The sequence below is a fragment of the Budorcas taxicolor genome, chromosome 4 (genome assembly GCF_023091745.1).
Source record: "Budorcas taxicolor isolate Tak-1 chromosome 4, Takin1.1, whole genome shotgun sequence".
In the NCBI taxonomy this organism is placed as follows: Eukaryota; Metazoa; Chordata; class Mammalia; order Artiodactyla; family Bovidae; genus Budorcas; species Budorcas taxicolor.
Genome location: NC_068913.1, coordinates 66744626 through 66758215, shown reverse-complemented (window position 1 = coordinate 66758215; position 13590 = coordinate 66744626). Strand labels below are relative to the sequence as shown.

At 37.5% G+C, this 13590-nt stretch overlaps 1 protein-coding gene across 1 annotated transcript in view; it reads left to right on the top strand.

The window, feature by feature from the left end:
* ITPRID1 (ITPR interacting domain containing 1) overlaps window positions 1-13590 on the top strand; it is a 107445-nt gene that overhangs the window by 41798 nt on the left and 52057 nt on the right. Inside the window, exons 9-10 of the mRNA XM_052639050.1 lie at window positions 401-975; window positions 8012-8069. Coding sequence (XP_052495010.1) covers window positions 401-975; window positions 8012-8069 — 633 coding nt within the window. The remainder of the gene's footprint in view (window positions 1-400; window positions 976-8011; window positions 8070-13590) is intronic.

Below are 13590 nucleotides of genomic sequence, written 5' to 3'. Positions count from 1 at the left end.
ACTGTCTCAAGCTATAGAAGAATCTTCACGCTTACTTCATACGAAGGAAATGAGTTTACTCTTTGCCATTTACTTAAACACATGAGATTAACCTCAAGATTCAACCTTGTCTGTAGTTTTTACAGTTTAACACATAGGTATTATTTGCATCTATATAGTTATGCATATTCAACTATATATAAAAGGTATATTCGCTTTCCCTATAACACAGTGACACTTTGTTATATAGGGGAATCTTGTCCACAGTAACCAGTGATATATATACTAAGGGAAAACTTGAGTTTCAGAAATGTAAACTCCTTCCCATCTTGAAAATCAAGTGTGTTCAATCTCTTCAGTTTTTACTACATTAATGCAGTTTCACTGAAACTAAAATTTGTGTGTTTCTTTAATTATTTAGGTCGTTTCCGACAGCTAGAAATACTGGATCACGTGGCCAGCGCTTTCTCGTCTTTGCTGAACAATGTTAACATCCTGCAGAGCAAAGCTGAAGAGGAAGGTGAAGGGAAAGGTGTGCAAAGAACCTCAGTGAGTGAAGCCAAAGAACATCGAAGAAGAATAGGTGAACTTTTTAGGAAAGGTTCAAAGCAGAACATTAGAAAGGATTATAACCCGGGAGCATCAGAGTCACTGGAGACAATAGACAAATTTTCTATCGCCTCTACAGACCCAAGGGAGCGTGGAGCACAGGTATCAGCTGTGACAAAGGAATATGCCCGAAGTCATTTGTCTCCTTCGGCAGAGCATTGTTCTCCTCTAGCCTGTGACAGCTTAACACCTCATCATCCTCCCCAAGCTCTTCCGAGCAAACAGGGGCCTCAGTCATCCATGCTGACCAAGCAGGTTCCTCCTTCCTGTGTGGCTGAGGGGTCAGTCAAGGACAGAACTCGAAAGGAGGATTCAATTCAGACTAATAAACTCAAGAGCTTGTCCCGTCTTTCAGGCAAAGCACCAGACTCCTTCGAAATGGAAGAGGTCAGTGTGTTCACGTCTGAGTGAAGTAACTCTCTCCATGGCTTCTTTCACCTTCCAGCTCTCATGTAACCCTTTCATCTTTCAGCCCCTCAGCAGTACATGCTATCATTCCAAACTTCTATCTGGTCTAAGATGTTTAAGGTCATTCTTGTTGCTTCGGTCAGAACTCAACCAGCGTGAAACCAGCCTTTGCTTTCTCCTATTTCTTTTCCTTTTCTTGCTCACAATTGAATTCACAGGTTATTTTTGGCTTTACTTTTCCTCAGTGTCTTATTATGTGTCTCAGTATGCTTTTATCTGCTCTCTAACTTTCCATGTTTCACCTTCTTTGAAGGTCAGTTCAACTACTTCCCACTCAGTGAAGCTTGCCTACCAATCCTCGTCTGCATTCTTACAGCCTTGGCAGGGAGAGATTGTTACAGTAAATATTCTGTGTGTGTGTGTGTGTGTGTGTGTGTGTGTGTGTGGGTGTTGATGACATCTCCCCTGTTGGACTAAACTCTCCTTCAGGACCAGGTTTTATTCTCAAGAGAGTATGTCTTAAAAATACTTCCTCTGCAATGCCTATTGTAGAGCCTTGGACAAAAGAAGTAGGGACTTGGGTTTAATAGTATTTTGTTTGCTTGCTTTGGGATTTAATACTGACATAGCTTGACTCCCATTTCATACATATTCTTTGCCCCTTCATCCCATATTCATTCACACGTGCGAATTTTCATCATTTAGATGGCCTACCCAAATGTACTTCTAAGTCTTTTTACAGATATATACACATTTTTCACTCACTTCTCTGCTCTTTAATAATTACAAAGAAAGTAGAGAAGAGCAAGTCTTTCCCCCCTTTCCATGTAAATTGTTTGGAAGTGGGGTAGAATGTTTATATGGCAGTCCTAATGTCAGCCAGCTTTCTACAAGCCCTCTGAGTGTGAGACACTCTACATGTGAGCCCACTGCACATGATGCTCCGGGGCACAGACTCTGCCCTCAAGGCAGCCGCAGTGCCAGGCAGGGATCGACACAGAAACCAACAACACGGTGGGGGTGGAGACAGCTCTGTTGCCAAAGCAACAAGTTTGAACCAGCCATGGGGCAGAGACAACCAAGGAAACTGTAGGATGTTGAAACTTGAGAATAACTTTAAAAGAAGACTGGGTTACGTGAATGAATATGCCTATTGGTAAGTCTCCCCATCCCACAAAGAGATAGAAATTGCCTCAGTTTATAACTGTTAATGATTCTAGTATCTATCTATATTTTTGTATGCATACATCTTATGTCAAAAATTATTTTAAGAACCTTAAAATATTAATCTCATTTTAAAACAGTAGCAGAGAGACTTCCCTGGTGGCCCAGTGGTTAAGACATCACCTTCCAATGCGGGAAATATGGGTTTGATCCCTGGTTGGGAAGCTAAGATCCCATATGGCTCATGGCCACAAAACCAAAACATAAAACAGAAGTAATATGGTAACAAATTCAATAAAGATTTTTAAAATGGCCTGTATCAAAACATCTTTAAAAAAAAACCCCATAGCATAAAAATGAATACAAATTATAAATGGAGAAAAAAACAGCTTTGGTAAAATACCCTAATTTGAGTATAAACTAAGATCACTCTAAAAAAGAGTATATTGTTTTATTTCATCTTGCAAAACTTGTTTAATTACCAAGCTAATAGTTAAATTACTATAAAGAAAATCAAGACAGTCTGCAAGTCGTTGGTCAGTCTGCTGCCTACTTCGTAGGATCTAAACGGGAAATTTCACCAAACTCCAGCCTCTTGACAAGCCCCATTACCCTCTACTGTCCCCCTCCTAAGTTTCTTCTGCTTCGGACTAGGTTGACTTAGAAAGAAACAAAATTCATTGTATATTATCTAGTGTGAGAGCACAGGCAGAAATGAATACCATCGTAGTCAACGTAAAGAATTAAGAAAAGAATGTTAGTCCCTGCATGCCATACTTTCAAATATTCATTTATGACAATTACTCAAGGAAAAGATATATATATACAGATAGAGAAGTAGATACAGTATATATAGGTATGGGAAGGGAGAACACACTAGGACACTAACAAAAGCCTAAATTAAAAAAAAACATATTTTTTGGTAGATAGTGGGAACTTGGTAAACATTTGTAGATGAGTAAAATTAATATTAGAAGTATTTAATAATATTAATTTAGTCTATGAGTGGCTTCTGTATAAAGACAATATCCTGTTGAACTTTGAAGCCAACTTTGTTTTTGATATTTCTTTAATATTTACCCAGATTTGTGTAAAAGGGTGTATGTATATGTAGAGAGATCCTTCAAAATGATATTTAAAAACTCACTATTTGAATTTTGTTTTCTTAAAAAATATATTTAAAATACTACATCTTCATCACACAGGCTGCCAAAAAAATATTTGTTTCACTCAACACCAATATATCATTAAATGAAGCTTGAGTAGATTGTAGCTTAAACAGGAGCTAATGCCAGATTTAATAGTCATTTTTAATGGCAAATTAAAAAATCTAATTATGAAAAATGTGTGCAAAATTGGCAGATTTTCATGGCATTTAAAACATGAGCCAATGTACTTAAATATCTACCTTCAGAATTTCAACTCTGATTAGCCAAATTGCCTCCAGATCAATCTTTGGTGTTTTCATTAAAGTACTACTAGAGACTGAATATGGCAATATTTGGCTCACTTCTCAAAATTATGATTCCAACAAAGTTGTATGTAGATAATTTTAATGCAAAAATCAACATATTTTTGTGTTTAATTTTACCTAAACTAAGTCTGTTCCTTTCTTTCTTAATTCCCAAATATATGAAGAGAATTTAATACTTATGAAACTTCTGTAATTGTAGACTCTCTTAGGGTGCTTCTTTGTATCTGCAATATAACATCTTTAACCTTCCCTCTTGCTTATATACAAGGATACTTCTCTCTGGAACTCATGTGAGAATGTTACCCATATTATTAAATAATGCCAGTCAGCATCTTGTTTAGATGGGAAATGTTTCCAAAGCAATCATCATTTCTTTGTTTTATTTTTTAAATTTATTAGTAAGTTTGGCCCAGGTAGAATGACCCAGGAATATACCTGGTTTCCACCTGAAGTTATTGGGACTTTTTTTGTTGTTGTTCTTTTATTTAATAGATGAATAGATAATTTACATTGCATTAAGTGGATTTTCTCCAGGGTAATGCTCACAGTAAAACATTTTCTTATTATACTACAAAATGTACATGGTATACACTGGTTTGAGTTACAAAACCAATAAAAATAGTGTTAAGACATATGTCTACTCGATTACAAGTGTAAAGTAACTTCTCTGAAAAAAGGATATGAAAGATTAAGTTCAGTTGCTCAGTTGTGTCCAACTCTTTGCAACCCCATGAATGGCAGCACACCAGGCCTCCCTGTCCGTCACCAACTCTCAGAGTTCACTCAGACTCGCCTCCATCGAGTCAGTGATGCCATCCAGCCATCTCATCCTCTGTCGTCCCCTTCTCCTCCTGCCCCCAATCCCTCCCCGCATTAGAGTCTTTTCCAATGAGTCAACTCTTCACATGAGGTGGCCAAAGTACTGGAGTTTCAGCTTTAGCATCATTCCTTCCAAAGAAATCCCAGGGCTGATCTCCTTCAGAATGGACTGGTTGGATCTCCTTGCAGTCCAAGGGACTTTCAAGAGTCTTCTCCAACACCACAGTTCAAAAGCATCAATTCTTCGGCTCTCAGCCTTCTTCACAGTCCAGCTCTCACATTCATACATGACCACAGGAAAAACCGTAGCCTTGACTAGACGGACCTTAGTCAGCAAAGTAATGTCTCTGCTTTTGAATATACTATCTAGGTTGCTCATAACTTTTCTTCCAAGGAGTAAGCGTCTTTTAATTTCATGGCTGCAGTCACCATCTGCAGTGATTTTGGAGCCCCCCAAAATAGTCTGGCACTGTTTCCACTGTTTCTCCATCTATTTCCCATGGAGTGATGGGACCGGATGCCATGATCTTCGTTTTCTGAATGTTGAGCTTTAAGCCAACTTTTTCACTCTCCTCTTTTACTTTCATCAAGAGGCTTTTTAGTTCCTCTTCACTTTCTGCCATAAGGGTGGTGTCATCTGCATATCTGAGATAGAAAAGAAATGCAAAAAAGCAAAATGGCTGTCTGGGGAAGCCTTACAAATAGCTGTGAAAAGAAGAGAAGTGAAAAGCCAAGGAGAAAAGGAAAGATATAAGCATCTGAATGCAGAGTTCCAAAGAATAGTAAGAAGAGATAAGAAAGCCTTCTTCAGCGAACAGTGCAAAGAAATAGAGGAAAGCAACAGAATGGGAAAGACTAGAGATCTCTTCAAGAAAATTCGAGATACCAAGGGAACATTTCATGCAAAGATGGGCTCGATAAAGGACAGAAATGGTATGGACCTAACAGAAGCAGAAGATATTAAGAAGCAGCAGCAAGAATACACGGAAGAACTGTACAAAAAGGATCTTCATGACCCGGATAATCACGATCGTGTGATCACTCATCTAGAGCCAGACATCCTGGAATGTGAAGTCAAGTGGGCCTTAGAAAGCATCACTACGAACACAGCTAGTGGAGGTGATGGAATTCCAGTTGAGCTATTTCAAATCCTGAAAGATGATGCTCTGAAAGTGCTGCCCTCAATAGGCCAGCAAATTTGGAAAACTCAGCAGTGGCTACAGGACTGGAAAAGGGCAGTTTTCATTCCAATCCCAAAGAAAGGCAATGCCAAAGAATGCTCAAACTACCACACAATTGCACTCATCTCACGTGCTAGTAAAGTAATGCTCAAAATTCTCCAAGCCAGGCTTCAGCAATACGTGAACCGTGAACTCCCTGATGTTCAAGCTGGTTTTAGAAAAGGCAGAGGAACCAGAGATCAAATTGCCAACATCTGCTGGATCATGGAAAAAGCAAGAGAGTTCCAGAAAAACATCTATTTCTGCTTATTGACTATGCCAAAGTCTTTCACTGTGAGGATCACAACAAACTGTGGAAAATTCTGAAAGAGACGGGGAATACCAGACCACCTAACCTGCCTCTTGAGAAATCTGTATGCAGGCCAGGAAGCAGCAGTTAGAACTGGACATGGAACAACAGACTCGTTCCAAATAGGAAAAGGAGTACATCAAGGCTGTATGTTGTAACCCTGCTTATTTAACTTATAAGCAGAGTACATCATGAGAAATGCTGGACTGGAAGAAACACAAGCTGGAATCAAGATTGCCAGGAGAAATATCAATAACCTCAGATATGAAAGATTAAAACAGAAGGAATAAATATTTCTTCTTGCATTGCTGAGCCATTTTCTCATGTCCTGTTTATTCATGGGTTAAAGGTAATTTTTGGCCATGTGTAGCACAATGTTTAAAATGTTCATATCATTTGATTCAGCCCTCGATATTCATAAATCAATCCCATATAAATAATATGAAATGTAGAAATAGATTTTAGCTGCTAAGTCATGTTGTACTGTTTTGCGACCCCATGTACTGTCGCCCGCCAGTCTCCTCTATCCATGGATTTTTCCAGACAAGAATATTGGAGTGTGTTGCTATTTCCTTCTCCAAGGGATCTTCCAGACCCAGGGATTGAACCCGTGGCTTTTGTGTCTCTGCATCAGCAGGTGGATTAGATTTAGGTACAAGGATACTCATCTCAGCAGCATTTCTGTTTGCAAAATTCAGAAAACATTCCATCATTAAGAGAAACATTAAGTAAATCAATGTATCTCAAAATATAGCCTATGGTGTACTCATTAAAGGTGGTATTTTCAAAGAAATGTTATAATATGAGGGGAAAAGGTCCTTCCAAATTTTGAATGAAAAAATTTGAGTACATTACTCTATCCAGAATAAATGTAGAAAGCCTGCAAAGACACACTCCAAAATATTAACACTAACCACTTTTTTACCTTCTTTGACTTTTTATATTTATCAAGTTTCAGTAGTGAACTGTTATTATTTTTTAAGAAATAATTATTATTTAGTTTTAGCAATGATTTATTCTCATTAAAGGGTAGTATTCATTAATTTCTTTTTTTATAAATTTATTTATTTTAATTGGAGGTTAATTACTTTACAATATTGTATTGGTTTTGCCATATATCAACATGAATCCACCACAGGTATACAAGAATTTTTAAAATAAATTCAACCTTGTTAATTTGGAAATCAGATTTTCTTTTAGCTTTCTAAGATTTACATAGCAACTGAGTTATGAATTTCCTAAATTGCTCTCTACAAATTTACCAAATTGTAAATAAGTCTCTTAGAGAGCTAAAATTAAATATGGGAAATAACTTGCTTTCTCCAAATATAGTTAATGCTCTTTAGGAGCAAAAAAATAAAACCTTCCTAGCCTGGTGGGCTGCCGTCTATGGGGTCGCACAGAGTCAGACACGACTGAAGTGACTTAGCAGCAGCAGCAGCAGGTTAATAGTAATAATATTATGTAAGTTTAGCTCAAATGTCACTTTTTCACATCTTTAGGCAGGGTCTCTATTCCTCCCACCCAGACATAATCTTTCTCTTCCCCCCTCTTTTTTTCTTTTGAATAAAGCTTTAAAATTTTATTGACATAAGAGACTTGATTGAATGGAGTAATGGATTCTGTAGCTATCAATGTGAAAACATTGTAAACATGCAAGTGCTTCCCAAATTGATTTGAACATTTATCCCAATTCCAATTATTTATTTCTTTGATAACCTTTGGCCAAGCATGAGGCCAGGGATGGAACCCACACCTCCTATAGTGGAAGTGCTGCATCTTAACCACTGGACCACCTGGGAGGCCCCTCTTTCCCTCATCTTATCTCCCTTAGTTCTTTGAATCTTTGATATGAGTGCCTTGTACATGTCACTTGCCTGCAGCAGCCTGCTAGCTTTTTGAAGTCAGATATTATGTTTAATCCTCTTAGTAGGAGCCAGTCGATATTCATTATATGTTGATTAAACAAATTAAGTGAATTTATTATGAAAGCATTTCTAATAAGGTTGATACATTTTGGTGTCACAGGTCCAGAGCTTTGAAGAAGAGACCAGCAATCCTGTTGACATGACTTCAGGAACCATAGGTAAGACTTCATCAAGGTGTACAACTTCAACTTTCAGAAAGAAAATGTAATGAACTAGTACTCAATTTTCTTAATATGTAGAGCTTAAATCATGTTTAGGAAATGCAATATGTACCATTACTACTACTTGCACCTACTACTATTAAACACTTACTAGCAATGCATATGTATGTGTACATTTCAAAATAATTACTACAGAAATGTTCAATATTCCTGGGGCTGATATAGTTTGTGTTCTGTCTAGCAAAAACACTATATGACCTGAATAGGCTAGTGGAACGGATTTCACACAGAACTGGGACTGAGTGAATACGTTCTTACTCCTACTGACAGTTGCCTGCTGTTGCACAAGTCATACCAATTTAGTGGACCTTAGTTTTTCCATCTGTGATAAAGAGAGAAGTGTAGATAATTTTAAGTTCTCTGCTGGCACTTATAATCTAAATTAAGTGATTCTACAACCGTCATATTACACTCTCAATGAAAACAAGTTGCCTAGATGTAACTTTCCAAGTCATCTCTTGGGTTGATGTTATATCATCCCAGACAACAGAGAAGGAAGTCTTTCTCTACTGCTGAGTCTTACGCTGCCATTCAGCCATCACTATGATTCAGCATTTCCATGATCCTATAACAGAACTAAAAGTAGACAGGGTTTAGTGAAGCAAAATAAAACAGATGAAGCTTGTGCATTTCCTGGAAGAAAATATGCAAATTTTAAATTTAATTTAGTATGGTGTCAAACACATCTTTTTCATTACAAAGTGTATGTATGGGCCTCATTTTGCTAAATGCTGTTTAGAAATTATGCATTAGTAATTACAGGGTCCTGCTGATTACATAAATTGTTATCCTGCTCTTCGAAGTAATTACCACCTAACCTACATTGAGGTTTATAAGACAGAAATAAGCATCTGTTTTCCATCTAATTGAATGATTCTCAGTGAAGCTGGAGGTCCCCTTGCTGATAAGAACTGCCTTCCTTGACATTCAATTAAGAGGTCTGCTGATACCATGTGAGTCACCTCAGTCATTCTGAAAAATGCTGAAAGTTAGGCAAAAGCGCTAATCTACATTTAATCTCAGATTCAGAGAGCAAATTAAGATGGGTGAAAGTTAACCTAATGGAGAAAATATTAATTCTAGTAAAGCAAATGTGATTTTATTACTTTCAGAACCAATGTTGTTAACCCAAGAAAAATAGGGGTGAGAAGAAATAAGTAAAATTAGCTTGATTAATGGGGAAAGAGGAAACTATTACTTTGATATATACATATATATATATATGGATTCAGTTCAGTTCAGTCGCTCAGTCTTGTCCGACTCTTTGAGACCCCATGAATTGCAGCACGCCAGACCTCCCTGTCCATCACCAACTCCCGGAGTTTACCCAAACTCATGTCTATCGAGTCGGTGATGCCATCCAGCCATCTCCTCTGTCGTCCCCTTCTCCTCCTGCTCCCAATCCCTCCCAGCATCAGGGTCTTTTCCAATGAGTCAACTCTTCGCATGAGGTGGCCAAAGTATTGAATGGATTATATGTACATAAATTGTATATGCACATATAATATATATATATATGCACATATGAAATAATGAATATTGACACAAAGTTCAAAAGATTACTTTACACAAAAGATGAAGGCACATGGGCTGTTTGACCAATAGGATGTAGAAGAAGTGATGCTGTGCCTCTTCCAAGCATAGCCTTTAATCCATCTGATTGCCTCCTGGTTCTTGAGATATCTGCTCTTGGAACATTTCTTCTGAGAACCTGGTCCTCATACTGTGTGAAAAGTGCAACACATAGGTATGCCACATGTGTGACCACTTTGAATGAGTACCCCATACACCGTCCTTGTTACCCAGTCCAGTCAGACTTTCAAATGGCTCCAGCCCAGATGCTATCTGACTGCAGCTGAGACAATCCAAGCAACAAATGCATAGCTGAGCTGAATCAGTCCATGGAACTGTGCAAGTAATAATAAATTGTAGTTTTAAGCCACATGTGTGAAAGTGAAAGTGTTTGTCCCTCAGTTGTGGCCAAGTCTTTGTGACCCCTTGGATTGTAGCTCACCAGGCTCCTCTGTCCATGGAATTCCCCAGGCAAGAATTCTGGAGCGGGTTGCCATTTCCTTCTCCAGGGAGTCTTCCTGACCCAGAGACTGAACCTGGGACTCCCACATTGCAGGCAGATTCTTTACTGTCTGAGCCAACAGGGAAGCAACAATAAATTGTAGTTTTAAGCCACACAGATACACACAAATAGATGAAGGCATGTAATGAACTCTTCAAATACCTTTAACACTTAAAGACATTTTATACTTCATCTACCCATGTACAATGCTCTGAACATTAGCAGAAAAAGTGTATTTAAGCATTTCCCTAAATAAATGAGAAAAATTTGTTATGAAAGTTTAGGACCCAAGGCCACAAATGCACCATCCTCCCTTTATCACGGAAAAATTATCACTGGAATGATGAAGAATATAAATATAAGAAGGAAACAAATAACAGTGTAATTAGAAAACTGAGAACGAAATCATTCATATTCTAGAATCCTTGAAGAGTTTGTTTGAGATATATTGTGACTGAAGTTGCAGACAAATCTATATTAAGAGCTCACCTAGGTTTTAAAGAGTTAAGTGTACATGTTATGGTCATAATTTTCAAAAGAATCTAAGTTAACTCTCAAATTAGGCAAGGTATACCTTTCCTGTCGCTTTTTAATATCAGCAAACACAGAAAAATTACCACAATATCTAGTAGTTCACAATTACAGGCTATTTCAAGAAATGCCCACAAATGAAAGAATGACTACAAAGAATCGTTAAGAATCCTCAGAAATGAATATCCTCAGTGAGATGTATGAAGACACTGCTTCTATGTAAGAGAACAACCTCTAGTAAGTGACCATTCGTTTCACGTAAAATACACAGTGTTTGATTCTGTTTTTGGTAATGACTAAGTAACCCCTGATGGCCAACCCTCCCACAGGTAACTCTAAATTCTCAACAAAGCAACCTGAAGTCACTAGAGAGTGACCAGAAGCAGGCAGACTGCGCAGAAGGCTTCAACACTTGGGATAAAACAATGCCAGAGTGAATTTCCTGTTTTGTTGTTTTGGGTTTTTTGTTTTTTTTTTAAGTCATTTAGCCTAAAGCAAGAGCTTATTTACACCAGTCTAAAAATTTTTATAGAAATTATCAGTCTTGCTAAAGCAAGAGCTTATTTACACCAGTCTAAAAATTTTTATAGAAATTATCAGTCTTGCTAGCAAGAGCTAGCAAGAGCTTATTTACACCAGTCTAAAAATTTTTATAGAAATTATCAGTCTTGCTAGCTAGAAAACCCCACTCCAGTACTCTTGCCTGGAAAATCCCATGGATGGAGGAGCCTGGTAGGCTGCAGTCCATGGGGTCTCGAAGAGTCGGACGCGACTGAGCGACTTCCCTTTCACTTTTCACTTTCATGCACTGGAGAAGGAAATGGCAACCCACTCCAGTGTTCTTTCCTGGAGAATCCCAGGGACGGGGGAGCCTGGTGGGCTGCCATCTATGGGGTCACACAGAGTCGGACACGACTGAAGCGACTTAGCAGCAGCAGCAGCAGCAGCTAGAAAAATCAGAAGACAGAGTTTAGGGCAGTAACAAAAACTGGAAAGTGAGGGGAGAAATCTCAGAAAAGAAGAGTCTAGAGGACAATCTTCAGAGTCCGACTAGGAAATCTACTCACATAGTTAGTCAAACTAAACAGGCATGAGGAAGACTCTAAGAATCTCAGCTAAAGCTAAAAGGCTGAAATGATTTTCCAGCTGGACTTTGATTCTAGCCAGTTTTCCTGACTGCTAAAACATCATATCATTTACAATTTCTGGGTACAATTTTAAAAGTTACTGGAAAATAGAAGAAAAAAATAAGAAAATATAACTTATGCTCAAGAAATAGGCAATTAATGGAGACAAACTATGAGAAAACCAAGATGTTGGAATCAGCAGAAAAAGTATCTTAAAGAGCTTATTCTAATCACGCTGAAGGACACAAAGAAAAAATGTGCTCACAATTAATGAAACAAGAGAAAATCTAAAAAGCAAAATAGAAATTATAATAAAAATGAAATGGAAATCCTATAAGTGAAAATCTATAATTTCTGAAATACAAAACTTACTGGATGGGCTAAACAGCTGATGAGCTTTACTTTAAATGAGAAAATAAAGACTTGGGAACTTGATACCAATAGAAAGTATCCAATAAACTGAAGAACAGGAGAAAAAAGACATTAAAATTACAGGAAAAAAATTACCTGAGTCTTAGGAGCCTGTGGGACAACATCAAAAGTTCAAATATACATGAAATTGCAGTCAGAGAAGGAGAGAATGGAGAGAACTGGGCAGGAATAAAATCTGAAGAAGTAATTACGGAAAATTTCCCAAATTCACTCAAAGATTCACATTTACAGACTCAAGAAGCTCACCAATTCCCACGTATGAAAAGTACACAGAAAACTATACTTAGTGTCAAAATTATAAGGAGAAAATATTCAAACAGGGACATAAAAATTACATGGTGTATATAAGGGAATAAAATTTGAGTGACTGAAAACTTTTCATTAGAAATGATGGAGACCAGCAGGCAGTAACTGTCAACCAGATTCTGTACACAGCAAAAATGTCCTTCAGGAAGGAAAATAAAGATAAAGGAAATTTTTGAAAAAAGAAAGCTAACCTTATCACCATACCTGTACTGTAAACAATGCTAAAGGAAGCTCTTCAGACTAATGATAGACAGTGAACTGTGATGTTTATACCAAACACCAACATAATACCTATGACAATTTTAGCTTGGAGGATGGGGAGGCTGATAAATGGAACAATACAGCTCAGAGTTTTTACATCTTATTTGAAATGGTACGATATTAAATTTAAGTACACTGTGTTAATTTGAGGTTATAAAGCGACCATTTAAAAATATAGTTAAAGCAAAATGCTAATAGAAAAATTAAAATATAATTCAAAAAATACAATGAAGACAGTAGGTGACAGATTGAATACTACAGAAAAATAGCTGAATAAAAAGTAGGAGACATGTGTGAAAAATTGTTTAAGAGTAAAGTGGAAAAATGGAATGGATATAATAAATAAAATGTCAAGGAAGACAGATCCAAGGAGTGTATTATATAGACCTAACAGGTGGTTAGAACTGGACTCGTCCCGTCTTAGTTTTGACTGAGGTTCTAAAAAAGATAGATATCAGATACAAAGTCAGTATGTGACAAATTTGTATATGCAACTTTTCTAAGGAAATTGTAGGACCCAATTACACAGCTTGTGAACCCACATGTATTTTAAGAGGGGCAAAGTCAGAGAGAGAGAAAAGACTGATGAAGATATTTCACTGGGAAACAGTAAGGTCCTGCTCTGTGCCCCTCCATCATTTGGAGGAGGACTGGAGATGCTACTCTGAATGCCAAGCAGCAAGAGACCCCTGAAGGAGACCACTCACAGAGCACTTCCATTAAATTT